The sequence below is a fragment of the Mchenga conophoros genome, linkage group LG3 (genome assembly GCF_057382185.1).
Source record: "Mchenga conophoros isolate Kocher_MC1m ecotype Shallow Benthic linkage group LG3, M_conophoros_male_GT1.1, whole genome shotgun sequence".
NCBI classification, from domain to species: Eukaryota; Metazoa; Chordata; class Actinopteri; order Cichliformes; family Cichlidae; genus Mchenga; species Mchenga conophoros.
Window position 1 is genome coordinate 53,036,217 of NC_140528.1, and position 21,038 is coordinate 53,057,254.

At 40.2% G+C, this 21,038-nt stretch overlaps 4 protein-coding genes and 1 pseudogene across 4 annotated transcripts; 3 read left to right on the top strand and 2 right to left on the bottom strand.

Moving 5' to 3' along the window:
- Positions 1-13: 13 nt before the first annotated feature.
- On the bottom strand, positions 14-2,521 carry LOC146579450 (uncharacterized; annotated as a pseudogene).
- Positions 2,522-5,998: 3,477 nt separating this feature from the next.
- LOC146579451 (protein NLRC3-like) lies at positions 5,999-17,059 on the top strand. The gene is made up of 6 exons (XM_085269314.1): positions 5,999-6,045; positions 13,628-13,679; positions 14,160-14,379; positions 14,477-16,102; positions 16,384-16,743; positions 16,992-17,059. The coding sequence occupies exons 3-4, from the start codon at positions 14,160-14,162 to the stop codon at positions 15,370-15,372; spliced, it is 1,116 nt and encodes a 371-aa protein (XP_085125440.1). The 5' UTR covers positions 5,999-6,045; positions 13,628-13,679; the 3' UTR covers positions 15,373-16,102; positions 16,384-16,743; positions 16,992-17,059.
- Positions 6,632-8,136, top strand: LOC146579452 (histone H4). Its single transcript, XM_085269383.1, has one exon. It carries the CDS (start codon positions 6,688-6,690, stop codon positions 6,997-6,999), a length of 312 nt encoding a protein of 103 aa, XP_085125509.1. The 5' UTR covers positions 6,632-6,687; the 3' UTR covers positions 7,000-8,136.
- Positions 9,601-10,593, bottom strand: LOC146579453 (histone H3). Its single transcript, XM_085269373.1, has one exon. It carries the CDS (start codon positions 10,538-10,540, stop codon positions 10,130-10,132), a length of 411 nt encoding a protein of 136 aa, XP_085125499.1. The 5' UTR covers positions 10,541-10,593; the 3' UTR covers positions 9,601-10,129.
- On the top strand, positions 10,825-11,651 carry LOC146579454 (histone H2A-like). The gene has a single exon (XM_085269376.1). It carries the CDS (start codon positions 10,866-10,868, stop codon positions 11,250-11,252), a length of 387 nt encoding a protein of 128 aa, XP_085125502.1. The 5' UTR covers positions 10,825-10,865; the 3' UTR covers positions 11,253-11,651.
- Positions 17,060-21,038: the final 3,979 nt, after the last annotated feature.

Genomic DNA, 21,038 nt, shown 5'->3' on the forward strand with positions numbered 1-21,038 from the left:
TCCTTAATTTTAGCTATGATTTGGGTCCCATCAGACCCTGAGAAAAAATTAGGACTTTTTAGCTGATGTTCAACTTTCTAGCAGACAATTTCTTATGTTGTCTGTCTGCGGTTTGTCCTGTAGAGCTTTTTTGTTGAAAATAGTGCTGCTGAAAGCAGAGTTTCATACAGATTTAGGTGATTTTTTGTAGGGTTTTCACTTCCACGAGCAGCACTTTCTGCATTGTCATTTGATGTCCCTACTATTAGATAGTCATTTGGTGGTACGACTAAGATTTTGGACCATGTGAAAAGTGATGCTCATTGTAATCAGTGCGCAGGGAGTAATGATCAAACTCTGAAGTTATAAAACTTTCAAAATATTCACTAGGAGCTCATAAACATACCTCCAATGTATCGACTCCTGTTACATACTTTGTATGCAAAACACAACTGAGTGGAGAAGGAGTACATAAACCATTACCAGAGAACCAAGCAACTTACCAGACTTGGCATGTCCAAAAACCGTGGGTACTCTCAGAATATTCCAGGCTCTGAGACTGGTGTATGTTTCCTCCATGCCTGACATGATAATTGGAAGGTTCTCAGCTGAGGGCCGCAATAACTTGGGTGACCCACTCATCTGTGCTGCTGGTATTCCCATCCTCTCGCCTGAGCTTCTTGTCTTCACCACAGTCATCTGTCACTTTTCGCTTCTTATAATGTCTCTGCCCCTGGTCGAGATTCCGTCTAAGGTTGCGCAGTTTAGTCTCTAGGAATCCACAATGAGAGACTGGATCATAATAATGCTCCTGAGGAAGAAAGGACAGAGGTATATGGGTAACAGCTGAGCAATTTTAACTGAGAAAAAAAGCTCTAATAAATAATTAGATAAAGGTTAAACGATACACAGTAAGTGGGAACAAGTGCAATTTACAGTATGTAGTGGAATTTACATTATTAAAATGCTAAATTTACTTACAAATCCTTCCCCCTGTCCTGCCACTTAAGGGTGGAAAAGTGGTGAGGATGCTTTTTGCTACAGTTAGCTTCTCTGCACTAAGAGGGTAACTGGAAAACAAAGGTAAACTTTTTTACTTCTGTGCACTTCAACATTTTTAAAGGAAAACATTCATTGCAAAATTTTAACAAAGTACAGTAAAGTGCTATACTTACTAACCACACCTCTCCACCAAATCCCCAATGCAAGTCTTCACAAGGAGCCTCCTCGATGGCACCGACAGGTTTCATACTCCTTAAGAATCTGTGGGGCTTTCCTGAGTGACTTCGGGGGTTGACTTTGTTCTTCTGTGGTAATGGTAGACTGTGTAAAGGCAACACCAGACACTTTACCTCTCTGCAATAATCTTCAAAGTCATGACAGCAAATTTCCACAGAGCATAAAAGCACGAGTTTACTCAAAAAGCTGCAGCAGAAGAAGGCGGTTTCTTAACTACGTGATTATAACGCAATGACTAAAAGAAATTCTGAATAATAAATAAATTGATTTTATCTTCTAGTTGCTACTTGGTGAATAAATCTGATCCTGACTAATAGTGATGTCTGATGTCTGTGGCACTGCTGACAATAAGAATTTTTTTTTTTACAAATTTCTTTCTCATCTATAAAAGTGGTTACAAGGACTTTGACAGATTCTAAGTTGTCATATGTGTGCTGAAAAAATGAAACACATGGCTAAATAAGTAAGATAATTTGCATGGTCAAGTTGCTGTTGTTTGGTTTTTTAAATAACACTGACTATTACTTCCTCAGAAGTTCTGCATAAAAAAGAAACTATATCAGAGCATGTTTCCAGCAATAAGCCTTAAAAAAGAATGTGCACATACTTTAGTTAATCATACTAGATGCAAAAACTGCTTTAACTGCTTGAAAAAATAATCATCTCTGTCAATATGAGGTATATTTCATGTTAAAGTTACTCAGTCTTTATTCCTATTCTCTGCTAGTAAACGAATGGTCGCGGTGATAACTACATTTGCTATATTCAGAGCTAAGGACAATATTGTCATTTTACTCAACACTGCTACGGTTAGGTGCTGACTCTGGCGTTGCTCATAGACAACATAATGCCTGTCGGAGCCGCTAGCCAACTACCACACTGGTTCTAAGAGCAATTTCTGAATACTCTAATACATAAATAAAGTAAATAGATAAATACATGAATAAAGTAATACATAAAAATACTACCAAAACACATTAACTCTAATGGAGTATGGCACGAAATCCAAGAACTAATAATAAAATTAAGAGTAGGATATGTTAGCAAGACTGTTACATTAAGGTTAGCTAGGTATAGTTAAGCAGTAATTAACTTAAACTCTAAACTCCTACATAACTCCTATATTTTATATAAATTCACATTCTTCCAGAAACCCGGCATATTTTCAGTACATTAAGATAAACTGGTAAATGATACTTACTGTAAGGTCTGACAACATACTAGGCGACGTAACCTCCATCTTTGTCTCCTTTGTCTCAGTGGCGCGAAAGATAGCGCCCCCTTCCCGCCGCCGGTATGTCATGTTGCTGGGCAGAATTTGTTTCAATTTTAAGCATGTGTGTTCTTACTCATTTCATTTTCTACTTTTGCTTCAATTATATTCACATGTTACGGTCAAAATTAAGCCTGTTCTTTGTGGATACTTATGCTTATCCGGTTGTTCAGTCTGACGTCACTGGGTCTAAACTCCGCTGCAGGTCCATATATCAAACGATCACTATGGGATTACTGAGAGTTGAAAAACTGTCTAAAGTCTTTCATCTTTAATAAAATGATCAGCGTTCTGCTCTACCAGGTGTAACAATTGAGTTTAACATCCAGGCATCCATGAAAACGGAATTTATGACATTTAACGGAGTTAGAAGTTAGCAGGGAGTTAGCTCGCTAGCTTCTATCTAAATACAATATAGCATGTCCTGACTGCGGGGTTTTGGAAACAAATTAAAACGTACAGCTCTGCTATCACTTCCAGCATAAATGAAGACAGAAAACTAAACAGCAGTGACGTTTGTAGGGTTACTGAAGTTGGGCTAGCTGGTATATAATGATGTGCTACGTGACCGCTAGCGACACAGCTATGTTAGCATAATATAAACAAGCTAACTTTTTTTCCACTCGATAAAAGTTAATGTGAGTGTTCTCGGTGGTCAGGAACAAATGTAATCGCATGGCAGGATGCTGTAAAAGGACCAAACTTCAGCCAGGAGAACAACTGAGATAATCCATCCACAATACGAGGTTAGTCATTCATATACTGCTGCATGGGCTGGGCTGTAGTTACATCGTAAGGTTTTAAAAACTGAGCTTAAATAAATGATTAGCGGTAATAAAAGCCGAGGGAGGTCAACAGTGGTCGCTGACTGTTTTAGGAGCTTTTTGAGATCAAATAGAAGAAAATACATAACATTAAACATGTTAACAACACAAAAGCCATATTAAACGCAGACTACTTTAGACCCGGAAGTAGGATTCGTCGCGTCATCACTGAACAACCGGATTGTATAGCCATGGCCATTAATTGGTATGCCATACATATTGAGAAATAAAAAATTAATCCTCTTTCAGAATTTTAGTACACCATACACACCTTGGTCCACATTACATTATAAAATGTTTTATTTGTTGAAAGTAATGAGGAAAGGATTAAGGAAAACAAACAATAACTAAACATTTTATTTATTCAGTTAATATAGTTATAATACATTGTTAATCTACAATTTATTTCACTAAACACAGGGCTAGCATCAAATTACTGAGCTTCTAATTTTAGGTCCTGTTGTTAGATTCTGAAAATAACACACAAAATGTGTTAAACTGTGCAACACATCAAGTGTGTTAAGCGTTTTACACATTTTTTCAATGTTTACACATTTTCTTACACATGTTATGTTAAAATTTACACAAAATGTGTTAATAGTGTAACAACACATTTTTTGTGTCATTTTTTAACACATCCTTTCTAAGAGTGTGAATAACTCCCCCCCCCCCCCCCCCCCCCCCCCCCCAATACACACTCAACGTCTTTCACGCACAGCCAAAACTTGTCTCTTAAAAAACAGTAACATTATAACGGAGATGTTGGAGAACAAATGGGAAGTTACCCAGCAGCAGGGGCGGGGTTACTGGCCCCTATAAAGAGGAGACCGGGGCTCTTCTCTTTCTAACTGTCTCTGAGTGGCTCTGCTGTCTGTGCTTACGGCTCTACATCCTGGGGTTTGCTTTGCTTGCTTTATTATGTGTTGTCTTGCTGTTATGTGTATCTACTTTCTTGTTTTTCATATGATTCAGTGCATTAAACTCAGTTCCAAGAATTCTAGTCTGTTCCTGAGCATCTTTTCCACTAACAGAAGTCAAAACGTTGTGGTTTTTCAGTCCTGTTTGATCAGGCCTGCTCCTTGACTGGCTCCACACAGGGATTTGCGCCCTGGCACTTCTTATTTATCCAGGACACAAATATGTGTGAGTGCAAACTTTTTATGAGGTGTGTCAAATGAGCCAGAGACCAGGTTTGTGTTTCACTTAGCTGATTTTAAAACCTCCTCTCAGGCTCACTGCTATATAAAAACAAAGATTACTTTCTGGATTTAACTATCATCATGGTTCATGGAGAAATCTTGTGTTGAGTTCAGGGGTGTTTTAGCCCAAAATGAATTAAAGCACCCCAAAAGATTTCTTACTTTTTTGACAATATTTGGTACAGTATATTGTCTTTTTTGTGTGTGTGATACACTGCAAAAATATAGAAAGCATACAGTACTTGGTTAAGATGTAATATTTTAACAACAAAAGTATAGATACCTGGTGCCCTTGGATGGTTGGTGTATTCCAATCCACCTCTGGCGCTGGTGCCCTACCCTCAATTTTAAATGCATATAGACACTGAGGGTTTTCGGGAGGAGCCGTGCTGCTCTCTGGCTCTACACCCGTTACATCAGTAAGTCTAAGGCCGATTAAAGCCCAACTTAGGCATTCATTAAGTGAATCCACAACTCACAGTTACTTTAACACAGGACACTTTATTAAAGTGGATGAAACAGAAATACACAAAACAACACTGCGGGACAGTCAATCAGTAAACTTGATTATGAATGCAATGCGAGGGGCTTTACAAAATTAACTGTGTACAAAAAGTCAAAAGTGCCTGTCAGCTATGTCATTGTGAACAAAAGACTTAACTCTTCCACTCACTTTTGCTGTTAGGAAATTAATCTGAAGGGTTGCTTGATGGACTCCTAAATTTACATCTCATTTAAAAGAAGATATAAAAGAAAACAGGAGCGGCTAAAACTACCGCCATCTACTGGCCTTTGGCGGAAATGAGGAACAGCATGACTGTGACTGCGGGTGGAGTAGCTCTGGTTGTCCCCATCGCTGTACTGTACACTGAATAAATACACTTGTAGATTTCTCAGAAATAAAATGACATGTGAAGAAGAGCTTATAGTGCTCACCCTGGTGAAGCAAATATTTGGCTTCACATTACAATTCTGACTGTAAAGGACAGGCTTACAAATACAATAAATAAACGGGATTTGTTTTTGTACTTTTAGCCTTTAGTTTCATGTTTAATATTAATAATACATTTTAATTTAGCTTGAAAAGTTATGCTAGTGTAACATAGTTAAATAGATTTGAAGTTAAATCCCACTAAATGGGACATTGGCGCCACCTACTGTTGAAAAAGTCACCCTGCAATATTCACAAAGGGCAGAGGATTCTGGGTAATCCTCAGAATAATGGAGGATTCCTGCGAGGTAAGGGATGCGCAAATGTCGTGTGGAGGAAAAATCATATCGCAGGCTGTTAAAGTAATACAGACCCGATTAATTTTGTTGTGTATACATCATTTGTTGCGGGTCATTTCTCCAGTCTTTATGTTGAACTGAGTGCACGTTTATGTGAGATTTATTTATTGGGAGGAGAGGAAACAAAATGGGAGCATAGTTAGCTAACCCTGTTGTTGCTTTCCCGTTTAGATTTTGTGCTGATTGCCCACGACATAAAAAAGAGAGCATTCTAACCATTGCCTTTTTGTTGTGAATGCAGGTATGTGACTGTGCCACACTGTTTAGAGAATTTACATTGTTTCATGTACAGCTTTAAAATATATTTCTATATTCCTTTCATTTGGGAAATTTAACATGCAATGTTAATGGTGTTGAAGTTTTTCTATTTTGGTTGTATAAATTTACCACTATACGATCACACTGCGAGTGGAAATGTAATCCTGAGAATAATGGAGGATTCCTGCGATATTTTGTGCTGATTGCCCACGACATTAAAAAGAGAGCATTCTAACCATTGCCTTTTTGTTGTGAATGCAGACCAGAGAAGACACTACACAGAGGTCACACTAGACTCTGGGTAAAACGTTAAGAGGGTGTCTGGTTTTTGTTACTAATGTGGACACTTGGTTTTAGTTTCAATTGATTAATTATGTGAAATAAAAATATGAACTCGACTCGGGCATTGTGGGTGCAATTTGGTGAGAGCCTCCCTTTGGTTAGACTTAATTTGTCATTAAAAAAAAGACACGATTTCCACATAGAGAATAGAAGAGAGGGTGGAGCCACTGAGCTCCGAGCCGCCCGGCTGTTTTCCTTTACGTCCGCTGAGCACACATAATAAGACGGCTCCGTCGGGTTAAACTTCATTCGACTTTGCTTGTTCAAAGAAGAAACTGTAACCATGAGTGGACGGGGCAAGGGTGGCAAAGGACTCGGCAAGGGAGGCGCCAAGCGTCACCGTAAAGTTCTCCGTGATAACATCCAGGGTATCACCAAACCCGCTATCCGTCGTCTGGCTCGCCGTGGCGGAGTGAAGCGTATCTCCGGCCTGATCTACGAGGAGACTCGTGGTGTGCTCAAGGTGTTCCTGGAGAACGTCATCCGTGATGCCGTCACCTACACTGAGCACGCCAAGAGGAAGACTGTGACCGCCATGGATGTGGTGTACGCTCTGAAGAGGCAGGGCCGCACTCTGTACGGCTTTGGCGGTTAAACTCATTCGACCTAATCCATCAAACGGCTCTTTTAAGAGCCACCCACTTTCACTTTGAGAGTTTTGTTCCCTTATCACCGACTGACATTGCCTACATATTGTAACGGACTGGGTTACAAGTCAGTTGACTGTTGTGTTATCAGTGTATTGTGTTCAGAATTGCCAATTACTTACGGCATAGTTGGACCACATCCGCAGCATGGTGATTTACCGAGTGTCCTTGAATGTGCAGTAGTCGAGAGGCCGGTTAGCCTGTCAATCACATCAGCTACCAATGACAGTCTGGAGGAGAGCAGGTGTGTGGTTGGCTGACAGTGTTCGGGGGCGGGGATTAGAGTAGTTTGTGTGTGGCGGAAGACAGAAGAATGTCGGGGGTTGTGCTGTTGCTGTAGAGCGCACTTTCCCCCCGTTGTGTTGGCGTTGGCTACGGCCCACATTAGCCCGTGTTACTATTCTGAATAAACACCGGTAACCGGAACGCTGATCTTCTGTCGAGGGACGCTACAAAATTATATTGACTCTCCGTTTTGCTATAAGATTCAGCTGTAATGCGTGCTTTTCTCCACAACGTTACAATAACTGTCATGACCACAAACTGAACTTCACAGGTTACAGGCCTATTCAATACCACTGTTTATTAATACTCACTGAACAGTCATAGACCAAACAAAAGAAAAATAATAAATTTCACTTATTCATCAGTTTATTTGTAAATGTCTTCCTGCCATAAATCTGCTTGAAACAGAAGTGCTTGCTTAGTAGATTCTTTTTTTTTTTTTTTAATTTTTTTTTTTTTTTTAGGTAACTAACCCACCTTTGATCTAGTAAAAGGTGGACATGAGTGGCTGAAACCCAATGAAGCTTCTTAAACCTCTTCCTGATGTGTGCCTGAAATATCATCTTCACCAATCATATCAATATAACAGTTTTGATGTGATCTCACAATCCTGACATAACCTTCATACAAGCAACATTGTCTAACATATGTTTTAGTACGCAGATTTTATGCACTTGAAATGCAACGTCTGTTTAAACTGCAAACAAAGTATCAAAGGCAACTGTAAATGATCTGTGATGAAACGACCCACATCGCAAACAAGAAGTTTTGCCAGGTTGTCTACATTTAGTTGACGTGCGTCCAGGTATAAATAATAATAATTTAAAAAAAGCTCCTTTGAAGGAGTGGATCAGAATGACAGAAAATACACCACACCACTAGTGTTTGCATGTAGCTCACAGCTGTGGTTCGCTTTCGGTCTAAATGAATCTTAGACCTAAATGAGAGTTTGTAGTGATTTACAATTATAAGTCTGAACCTCTTTAATCTGTTCAGCTGTCTTGTTTTTAAGTTTTAATGCAAGTACTTTAAGGAACAAACAATGAGACAATGTTTACGCTTCTGACAGCATAAACTCTGACAGCACTGAGCAGCTCCTTTAGTGGCAGGCTGCAGCACCCACGATGTGGGACAGAGAGATTACTCAGGTCTTTCCTCCCCACTGCTGTCAGACTCTACAACAAAGACTTGCAGCTGATCAAACACACACATCCACACAAGTGCAATAAGACTGCTATATGTGCAATTCTTTTTTTCTGACAAAGTTGTACTTTTCTATTTTCTTACTCAGTTGTATATAGCATTTGTATTCTATTGCATACCAGTGTTTTCTAATTTCTGCTACATAACTTTGCACTTTTGCTGTAACGAAACAAATTTCCCACCTGTGGGACTAATCAAGGTCATCTTATCTTATGCACTTACGACACAGATCTCTGGTTTCAAAGCAAGTTTTTAAAAAGAAAAGTCTGGGTAATAACTTCACAGATTTCAGATTTTTATTCATGTACTAAAACAACTAAATGTGTTGCACATACTGATAGACTAACAGGGCTGTCCCACTTCAGTTCTAGTGTGAACATGAGTTTGACACCTATGGATCAAAGATTTAGTGTCATTACTTTAACCAAGTGTACTCTCAGAGGTGAGTGGCTCTTACAAGAGCTGTTAGTTGGTTGAGGAAAGTGGCTGGATTTTATTCAGCTTTCTCATTCTTCTTGGCCTGGATGTTGTCGGCCCAGCAGCTTGTTCAGCTCTTCGTCGTTGTGGACGGCCAGCTGCAGGTGGTGGGGGATGATCCTGACAAGGGCGTAGATTTGGTTTTGGCATTGGTGGGGATGGATGATTCAACCTCCAAACCCTGCCCTGCTTTTGTCTTTGTTTCTTGATTATTATTATTTATTTTTTTATTTTTTTTTAAAAAGAGGAGAAATATACTTGCCTACATATGCTATTCTTCATGCTTTTAAACCATTTAAAATTACAATTCATAGTTTTATATGTGAATTACTTAATGTTAAATTACCATTAAACAAATGACTGAGTAAGTATTTTAGACTTTTGTTTGCTTCAGCCATATTCCATATCAATCAGGTATCATACCAAAAAAAAGGAAGCTTGAAATACAGTCATGATAATAAAAGAATATGACTTTAAGGACTTAACATTAGTTCAGTTATAGTGCACCAACATCTCTTATATGCATTAGCACTAAGGGAACACTGAATGACCTGGTGGTTTTTGTCCATCGAAGATGACCACAAAGTAAAAGATCTCTCGGCAAAATGATGGAACATTTTAGGCACTATTGCCCCGATCAAGTTAGTGAGCTGGGATGTTTTATTCTCAACATGAACTACTGTTACAGCAAAAGACATGGACTACTGTTGCCCACACAACAACTCAATGTCCACTATGTGAAGGGGCCACACACATGCCTGCTCCTCTCGTTAAGTGAGATAAACTGCTGGCATATTTGTTTTACATCTATGAACAGAATCAACTTTTTGGAGATTTACTTTCCTGGATGACTGAGAATGCATGAAGACGTAAACAGGTCCGTGAAAGGCCCAGCCAATGACATTGGCCATAGTGAGGCAATTGTGAAAATAAAGTCAGTGAATTCCACGTTGATGCAAACTGTAATTTCTGGTATAGAAACAGCATTAAGATTGAAGTGAGCATAAAACTTGTTTTCTAAAAAGAATACTAATAAAAAGAATAAAGGAGCGAGCTCTTGGTGTGAGTGAGGTGGCTCTGAAAAGAGCCGTTGTTTGTAGGAGAGCGTGCAGCTTAAGCTCTCTCTCCGCGGATGCGGCGAGCCAGCTGGATGTCTTTGGGCATGATGGTGACCCTTTTGGCGTGGATGGCGCACAGGTTGGTATCCTCGAAGAGTCCGACCAGGTAAGCCTCGCTGGCCTCCTGCAGAGCCATAACAGCAGAGCTCTGGAAGCGCAGGTCGGTCTTGAAGTCCTGAGCGATCTCGCGGACCAGACGCTGGAAGGGCAGCTTGCGGATCAGCAGCTCGGTGGATTTCTGGTAACGGCGGATCTCGCGCAGAGCCACGGTACCGGGCCTATAACGGTGGGGCTTCTTGACGCCTCCGGTGGCCGGGGCGCTCTTACGGGCGGCCTTGGTGGCCAGCTGCTTCCTGGGGGCTTTGCCGCCAGTAGACTTGCGAGCAGTCTGCTTGGTTCTTGCCATTCTTCCTCACTTTTCTTTTCTTGTGATACGAGCAGAAAATGTAGCGAACAGAGGAGACTCGCTGCTCTTAAAGTGTGTGACTGGCTGTGACGCGGTGCCGCTCCGGCTCGTGATTGGTGACGGGCTCCACGTGGAGCATCGCCCCGCCTCGGTGTGTGCTGCTCATTGGAGAAAAGTGCATTGATGTTGCGCGCTGCCGCAAGCCTCTCTGCGATTGGTGCGTGACGAAGCTGCGCGCGCTCTGCGGAAATATAAGCGAGGCTTTGAGCCGATCGGACCACATTTTCTCTCAGTCTCGATACTACGAAGAAAAGAACCTGTCAAAATGAGTGGGCGCGGAAAGACCGGAGGCAAAGCCAGAGCTAAGGCCAAGACCCGCTCATCCCGTGCCGGGCTTCAGTTCCCCGTGGGTCGTGTCCACAGACTGCTGCGCAAAGGCAACTATGCCGAGCGTGTAGGAGCCGGCGCCCCCGTTTACCTGGCAGCTGTGCTCGAGTACCTGACCGCTGAGATCCTGGAGCTGGCTGGCAACGCAGCCCGCGACAACAAGAAGACTCGTATCATCCCACGTCACCTGCAGCTGGCTGTGCGCAACGACGAGGAGCTCAACAAGCTCCTGGGGGGAGTCACCATCGCTCAGGGTGGTGTGCTGCCCAACATCCAGGCTGTGCTGCTGCCCAAGAAGACCGAGAAGCCCGCCAAGGCCAAGTAAACGCAAAGCGCTCGGCTTCACCAACAACAAAGGCTCTTTTAAGAGCCACACACTTCTCTCTGAGCAAACATCCTAACTTTTTGTGTACTGGGAAATGTAGCTTATGCATCTTGATTTACTTTGAAATGTACATTTATTCATGTCATCTTACAGAATCGGGGACTGAAATCCACCTTCAAATAAAAACTACTTTCATTAACTCCAAAGCTCTTTGCGTTTGGTCTATTCTTGTTTTTCTTTTTTTTTTTTTTTTTTTTTTAAAACTTTATTTAAAGTAAACAAGTTTACATATAAAATGCACATACACATACAATTACATATACAAAACCATGAGCACATACAAAAGGGAGAAACAAGGGGGAAAATCTAGCATCTGAGTCCACACAACGCTCACAAGACTTAGTTTTAATTCGTTCCAGGGGAAAACTTTCCCAAGTTTCAGGTCCATTGTTCGTCTTCTCCGAAGGTCTGTAATGATATGTTTACTCACCACATCACTACTTATCATCTTTTGTTCTAACACTCCTTTGGTACGGGTTTTCCAAATATGTGTGTTTATTACACACATTACTAACCAAAAGAGTCTCCTTTTGTCGTCACACATTTTTTCTTTAAACAAACCATATTTAACTGCTTTAATATTAACATCCACATCATAGCCAATTTCTGTCATTTTCTGCCTGATCTCAGTTGTCCTATAACAATCCAATAGAAGATGTTCTAGGGTCTCATCTTTATCACAACCTTTCATAGGGCATTTCATGGTGGTAACAAAACAACTCCATTGTACCACTGCCCTCACAGGGAGGCGCCCGAGCGAGATGAGCCACACCACGTCTCTCATGCTTTCAGATAATAATTTGTCTTGTATATTTTTAACTATTGAAAGGTTTTCATCTTCATTTGCATACTTATATTGAATTACACCTTCATTTTTGGTTTCATTAATTTTTTTATAGATATTTTTCGTATTGTCTTGGAGAAAATTTAAACTATATTGTTCCCATTGACTTGATAAGTCACCGAACATAAGTCTGTGGTATGGAACACCCGCTCTGGCCCTGCCCCTTTTCTTTTGCCACAATTGCTCCTTCCCTCGAACCCACGGGGCACCCCGAGAAATTGCGCTTTGAGTAATTTTCATAAAAGGAATTCGCAAAACAATCTCTAAGTCTGGGGCTCCCAAACCCCCGTGCTTCCTACTCTTGTACATAAATTTCCTCTTAGTCACTTCTCGATTGGATCCCCAGATAAATTTAATGCACATCTTACTTATTTTCATTACAGTTGTTCTCGGGGGAGGAAAAATTGCGGCAAGGAAAAGAAGTTTTGAAATTGTGTGTGTTTTTACAATATTAATACGTGTTTTATAATTTGTATCTTTATTTTCCCATTTCATAATTTCCATTTTAATTTCATTTTCTTTCTTATTCCAATTTAGTAAACTAGAGTCAGTATTATCAATCCATATACCCAGAATTTTAATCTCCCTACAAAGAGAGATCTTCATTTTAGGTTGTCTGGTCGGATGTCCAAGCCACACCCCTTCAGTTTTGTCTTGGTTCAGTTTGGCACCTGATGCCTGTTCGTAGTGTTGTAATATCTCCATAACTGAAGACAGTTCGTTTTGGTTTCTAATTATCACCGTCACGTCATCTGCATACGCCAAAGCTGCGATTTTAAGGGATTTATCTAGGACGTATCCCTTGATCCGTTTATCATCATTTATCCTTTTCAATAAGGGATTAATTGCAAGGACATATAACGCAGCACTCAAAGGACATCCTTGTTTAACCCCGCACTCAGCACTAAAAGGGGATGAGAGCTTTCCATTTACCTTAACTTGCACTAGGGACTTTTTATAAATCAATTGGATAATAGAAATAAATTGGTCCGGAAAATTATAAGCTTTCATTACTTTCCATAAATAAGAGTGGGAAACAGAATCAAAAGCCCTCCTTTGATCTAATCCTAAAATGCAGAGTTCTGAATCCTTTCCATTATAAACAATTTCTCTTAACATACTTAAGTTATTCTTGTTTTTCCTTTCCTCTTCCTTGCTGCTGGTATTTTTAGACACAAGGGCAACATTTTAAATAAAACACTTCAACACAAAATCTGTTATTTTTTCCCCTTTTTATAAAATTCTCTTTAATCTTGATGTTCATGCAATGTGCAGGGCATATCCATAATATGGTCATTACAAGAACACACTCCAAATAATAAATAAATAAGTCTGTAAATAAACATAATAGGTTTGCTACAGCACAGTAGTATTTGTTTTATTTAAGATGATCACGAAACAGTAGAAGAAGAAATCTGTGGCTTGTATTTATGTGCTAAATGCTTCAAATGTCTTCATGATGTCTCCACAGAGCTGATCAGGAGAGTCTGCAGCATCAAACTGATCTGGACTCAGTATTTAAGGTTTGTACATGTACACCAACCTCCTTTTTAAATTGTTTTTATGTTGCACAGTCCAATATTCATCATAAAATAATGGCAAAATTCCACAAATAATTAGACAGTGAATTAGTTTCACTTTATTTTTTATATTGTGGATAAAAGGCGTAGTGTGGAGATAACACTACTTAAAATTGATGGATCAAAACAGGCTTTTTTTAAAATACATATGTATTTATATAACACATTTTTTTTCAGAAAAGCAAATTAATGTTAATAATCTATGTTCTTATATGAATAAGAACCAAACTGACAGTCCGCAAAAACTATCCAGTAATGATAATGTTGTCTGGTAGGAGTTTTATTTTAAAAAGTTACTTGCATAAAATTTAAAACTTAATTTTTGTTAAATTGAAAACAAACACTAAGCAAATCTGTGAAAATTTGTTTTTACTATGAAGATCTGAATTTTCATTAATTTTGATTGTGTCATTTATTTTCCAGATGCTGGAAGACAACATTATTACTTTTGTGAAGAATGAACTAAAGAAGCTGCAGAATGATCTGAATCCAGATTATTCAGAGTGTCAGAGGGATGAAGAGGAGGTGTTGGACAGTGAGGAAGAGAAGCAGAGAAGGAGCAGCAGAGAGGCATTTCTGAAACTTGCAGTTAACTTCCTGAGAATAATGAAACAGGAGGAGCTGGCTGACTGTCTGCAGAGCAGTGAGAGGATTTCTCTTCATAAATTCAGTCTTTACAGGAGTGAAATTGTCACATTTTCTATAATCATAACACCCATGTTTCTGGTTCTTCCCTGTAGAAAATCCTGATCCACTTTGTGAGAACACATTTAAATGTAACCTAAAGAAGAAGTTCCAGTGTGTCTTTGAGGGGATTGCTAAACCAGGAACCCAAACCACTCTAAATGAGATCTACACAGAGCTCTACATCACAGAGGGAGGGACTGGAGAGGTCAACACTGAACATGAGGTCAGACAGATTGAAATGTTCTCCTGGAAACCAAACAGACCAGAAACAACAATCAGGTGTGAAGACATCTTTAAAGCTTTGACTGAAAGAGACAAACCAATCAGAACAGTTCTGACCAAAGGAGTGGCTGGCATCGGGAAAACATTCCTGACACAAAAGTTCACTTTGGACTGGAATGAAGACAAGACCAACCAGGACATCCAGTTCATGTTTCCATTCCCATTCAGAGAGCTGAATTTACTGAGGGATAGAAAGTTCAGCTTAGTGGGACTTATTCATCACTTCTTCACTGAAATCAAAGAAGCAGGAATCTGTAACTTTAAAAAGTTCAAAGTTGTCTTCATCTTTGATGGTCTGGATGAGTGTCGACTTCCTCTGAACTTCCACATCACTGAGATCCTCACTGATGTTACAGAGTCCACATCAGTGGATGTGCTGCTGACAAACCTCATCGGGGGAAAGTTGCTTCCTTCTGCTCACATCTGGATAACCACACGACCTGCAGCAGCCAACCAGATCCCTGCTGAGTATATAGACATGGTTACAGAGGTCAGAGGGTTCACTGACCCAAAGAAAGAGGAGTACTTCAGGAAGAGACAGAGACAAGGAAGAGGCCAACACCATAATCTCTCACATCAAGACATCACGAAGCCTCCACATCATGTGTCACATCCCAATCTTCTGCTGGATCACTGCTACAGTTCTAGAGAGCAGGAAGATGATTGAAGCACTGGGGAAACTGTCTTTTTAGCAGCTGCAGAAAGGAAACCTGATCTTCTATGAAACAGACCTGACAGAGTGTGGGTCAGAGAAGCCTCAGTGTACTCAGGAGTGTTCACACAGATTTTTAAAGACGAGAGAGGAGTATACCAGGACAAGTTTTACTGTTTTGTCCATCTGACATTCGCCAACTCTGGTATCAACCTGCTGGAAGAGGAACAAATGGCATCAGTGAAGACTGGAGAGTCTTTAGTACAAAATTTCTACCAGAGTGCTGTGGACAAGGCCTTGAAGAGTCCAAATGGACATCTGGACTTGTTATGTTGAAAGTTACCTTGAAACCAAACCAAGCACACCATTGTTTTTTCTTGTGACATTACCAATGAGTTTGATGTGTCACATGGCCCTCTCCCTATTGAAAAAAACAAAAGATGTATCCAAGATGGGCAACTTCTAAATGGCCACCATGGTACATCATCAAATTCAAAGCAGTTCCTTACAATGATTGTGTTGTGTGTGTTTGTAGGTTGTCAGGCTATCAGATCACAGGACCAGGCTTCACCTCTCTGGCCACAGCTCTGCACTGCAATCCCTCCTATTTGAAAGAGTTGGACTTGAGCTATAATCACCCAGGAGACTCAGGAATGAAGCTTTTGTTTGCTCTAAGGGAGGATCCACATGTGAAACTGGACAAAAGAGGAAATAAAGCTGTTTTTTTTCTCCAGCATATTGTAAGGTAACCACTGACCTGATTGCCAGTAATACAGTCTGTATGTCCAGTTAAGTGGGCAGCTGTGTGGGTGAACGACTCAGAACCAATCACAGTTAATACTGCAAATATACACAATTATTACAGTTTTCAAGGATAGTTAAGTTGTTTTAATAGGGAGAGAAGGAAACACTAAGCATTCAGGAGGGTAAGCCTGTAGGGGTCAGTAACCATAACACTGAACTATGTTCCTGTTTGGCTCTTCCACGAAGATGTTACATTTTTAAATTTTTGTTCTTTCTTCTTAGATTAAGCTTCTGGATTCATCGCTGGTGATACTGACACATAGCCAGTGCTCCTGTGTGGCAGGCGCTGTTATGTGCAATCACACAGTGGCATTGCTCTTCCAAACAGCACACTACTCACAACTCAGAGTGCCGGTCGTCCCCCCTGTGCATAGCTGCACGGAATCTGAACAGCAATGGCACAAGCCACGGACAGTGGTAATTTAAATGAGGTTAAAGTTTTTGAATTAGTCCATGTTTACATATGAACAGCAACACCATCCATAGTAAATGTGTCTTCTGTTAGGGTGTGAGACCAGGACCCATCAACTCCATGATCTTCACTAAGCCAGTACCAAATAGGATGGCCCAGACTGGAGTATGGTAATTAGATTTGTAAAATTTGGTTTCCTGTGTTACAAATGCATGTTGCTATTTGTTCATACATACATGTGTCAGAATAGGTATTAATTTACATACAACATTACACTTTCTGAAGACGGCCTACTCAGTCATGTACATATACATCCCAGTCTCTAACTTATGCACCACTGTTTTACACCTTTTAGTTTAGTTGTTGTTCAGTATAACAACCTTCTTCCTTACATTATTGTCATTGATGTTTTCTTTAGGAGTGGCTTCTAAAGAGGCATGGTGGGTCCGTTACCAGATCCCTGCTTGTTCAGAATAACGGAAGCATATGCAAAATTTAATATTGAGGACAGGCCACTTGTGAGACACAATGAACATGAGACCTGACAAGCCCCTTGTGGAAAGTGCCTTTGGGCTGGTGCAGGGGGGCAGTCTTCTGTCATATCAGCAGCCGGTTTTGACAACCCGGTACATCACACTACAGCGTGATGCACCACCAACATCGCACTTGCCTCTGGAGGGGTACGACATCTTGCCATCAGATTGTGTGTTTGTGTGCTCAGAAGAAGAGCTTCTGCATCTGAAAAACTTGTCTGTAACTCTGGAAATGGCTCACAAAATAGAGGAAGCTACATGTGAGCAAAGCTCTTTGTCTGAGTGGCATCAGCTCCGCAGGCCCAGAGTGACTGCCTTTAGGTTTCGGGAGGTGTGTCATGTCAGAGGCCAGAGCTCGGCCGAGTCACTAGCAGAGCGTATATTGAAGGGAACAAGGCAGACAGCAGACATGAGGAGAGGAACTGAGATGGAGCCTGCAATAGCACCAGAGTATAGTAGGCTAATGAATGTTAACTACTCACCCTGTGGTCTGGTCATTCACCCCATTGCCCCCTGGCTTGCTGCATCTCCTGATGGTGTTGTTTTTGACCCCAATGAATACCCCCAGTTTGGCCTCATTGAATTCAAATGTCCCAATGTACAAAACTTTATTGACTGCAAATATGTTCAAATGGAACGTGGTACCCCTAAACTAAAAAAAGAGCCACACATATTACTGGCAAGTGCAGGGGCAACTGCTCATCAGTGGGATGCAGTGGTGTGACTTTGTTGTGTGGGACTACCTAGTGCAAAGAATATACATGGATACAGATGTGCACAATGCAATCAGAGAAAAGGCTGACTACTTATTTTTGTACATATATATGCCAAGATACCTGTGTTTGGAAAAATGAACAGAAAAACAGATCCTTCAGGCTGGCTGGAACAAAATAACTGATGTTTTATTTGCAATGTATTTCATGAATTTTTTGTTGTCAAATCAATAAACTGTTATTTAAGCAATGGCATCAATTTCTTTTTTTTAAAAAAACACACATTAAAACATTGAATTTGGCCAGAACTTATTTACATGGTAAGTATTTTAAAGTCCATGCCTAGCATACTGATATACATTTAGACAATAAGACAACTGAATGAAGAAAATGACAAATGGTATTTTTGATGTTACAAAAGCTCAATGTCACTTATAATTTTAAAATGATTTAGTGATTTACTTTATAATTTTGATAAACAATTTTGTTGAATCTGAATAGTAATATAGTATTATAATTAAACAGTATTATTAACATTCAACATTTGCAATGAAGTAGAATTATCAATAACTGGAACTCAACTATCAGCACCCAAGTACCAGTTCTGTAATCAAGTATTGTCAGCTGAGAAGGAAGAAATTCAACTGTAGTGGCCTCAGCTGCAGGTCTTTTTCCATAAGTTACTTACTGGCACTGGTGTCTTGGGAAAAATCCATCTTGTCTCACTTAACCCATTTTTTTAAACTAATGCTGTGTTCTGGTAATTTGACAGCATACATGCTACCGCAAACAGTTGGTTGGTCGGTGGATAAGACCAGGTCTAAAAATATGTAAGTGTGTTTTTGATTTATTAGCTGTATTTATTAATGCATGTGAAGTGAATGTAAATACAAAGCCTGTTTAATTATAGCTTTAGTCACTTCCCTTTCAAATAAGTATTGTTGATAATTTTGTTTTTTAAGATTTATTTTTTTCTCATTAACACTCATCATCACACTGCCTGCATTATTGAATTTTTAAGCTACAGACCACAAAATATGAGGTCCACATTTACTGTTACACATTGGCTCTAATTAATAATTTGCTAATGAGTTGTTAGAGTTAAGTGTTTATGCACTGTGTCTTATTGGCCCTTTTAGATTTCTTTGATCTGACGCTGGATCCAAACACAGCACACAAGAACCTCAAACTGACAACAACAAGGAGGTGACACATGTGGAAGAAGACCAGCTGTATCCTGATCATGATTTTAGGTTTGATCAGCCTCAGCTACTGTGTACCAACAGTCTAAGTGGTCGCTGTTACTGGGAGGTCGAGTGGAGAGGTTCATGTTGCAGTAACTTATGGACAGTGTTGGGGAGTAACGGAATACATGTACCGCCGTTACGTATTTAAAATACAAAATATGAGTAACTGTATTCCGTTACAGTTACCGTTTAAAAAGGTGGTATTCAGAATACAGTTACTTTGTTGAAATAAACGGATTACACTGCGGTACTTTCATGTTTGATATTGTTACGGGTCAGGACTGTTTGGGTTTTCTTTGACAGCTACGTTCTGTTGTTCCAGGCGGCAGCGTTACGGTTGCCATGGTTACAGGGCGACGCTCTCTCTCTCTCTCTCTGCGACTGTGTGTTTCCTGGGTGAGAGAGCGCCTTTTCGTTGTTGTTGTTGTTGTGCTAAGCTAACAGGCAGAATGCTACAAGCATAGCTCTAAAGAATGTAGCATCATGGGCAGTGTAGTCCGTGTTGCAGGGAGAATGGACTGCCATACACGTTATGTGTCTGTGAGCGCGAGGAGGGAGAAAAAGGGGAGTGGAAAGGTACGAGTTGTCATTGAGGAAAAACGGGAGCTGGAAGCATGTAAATGTAATAATAACCACTTCAGCCAAGAAGAGTGCCTGACGAGCCCAGTTGTAAGTAAGCTATTAAGACTCAACTGTACACCATGTTCGTGTTTTCCTCCGAAAACAATAAGTTCCGTTGGAGCAGCCTTTCAACGCCTCTCTCTGTCTCTCGCAAGAAAAGTTGACCCACACAACAAAGTAGAGCTATTTTTCGGCTACAAGCCGACAGGGACCCCGCCGTATTAGTCAGAGGTCCCTTTACTACAGTTCGGAGTCGCGGACCTTCAGTAATAGTAATAAATCACACAGCAATAGTACATTCACGTTGTTGTAAAAAGCATGATAATATATTAAGTAATCCAAAGTATTCAGAATACGTTACTGTCATTGAGTAACGTAACGGAATACGTTACAGAATACATTTTGGGGCACGTATTCTGTATTCTGTAATGGAATACATTTTAAAAGTAACCTTCCCAACACTGGTAATAAATCACACAGCAATAGTACATTCACCTTCTATCACTGTGCCATTGAGAGCATCCTCACTGGATGCATCACCACCTGGTATGGCAACAGCACCGCCTACAACTGCAAAGCTCTCCAGCGAGTAGTGCGGTTCTCTGAACGGATAATTGGAGGTGAGCTTCCCTCCCTCCAAGACATCTACAGGAAGCGGTGCCTGAGGAAAACGGGGAGGATCATCAAGGACTCCAGTCACCCCAGCCATAAACTGTTCAGACTACTTCCATCAGGAAGGAGGTTCTGCAGCATCCGGTCCCGTACCAGCAGACTGAGAGACAGCTTCTTCCATCAGGCCATCAGACTGCTGAACACTTCATAGACACCTCAGCTTCACTACTGGAACTTTAACATTATGCACTACACACTGTACAGTAATGCCACTGTTCTGCACATGTCTCAACTCTGTATATTTTTATATATTTTATTTTATTGTTTACTCTATTTAATTTGTAAAAATGTGTATACACACACGTAGAAAAACATTTAGTATACACATCCAGAAATGCATATACTATTATATATTGTACATATATTTATTAGTTTCAGATGTAGCCATTCTTGTATTTTGCTTGTTTACATTATTGTATTTTGCACAACTCTGTTGCTTGTGAAGCTCGCACACAAGAATTTCACTCACATGTACTGTACCAATGTACCTGCACATGTGATGTGACAATAAAAGTGATTTGATTTGATTTGATTTGTTGTAAAAAGCATGATAATATATTAAGTAATCCAAAGTATTCAGAATACGTTACTGTCACTGAGTAATGTAACGGAATACCTTACAGAATACATTTTGGGGCATGTATTCTGTATTCTGTAATGGAATACATTTTAAAAGTAA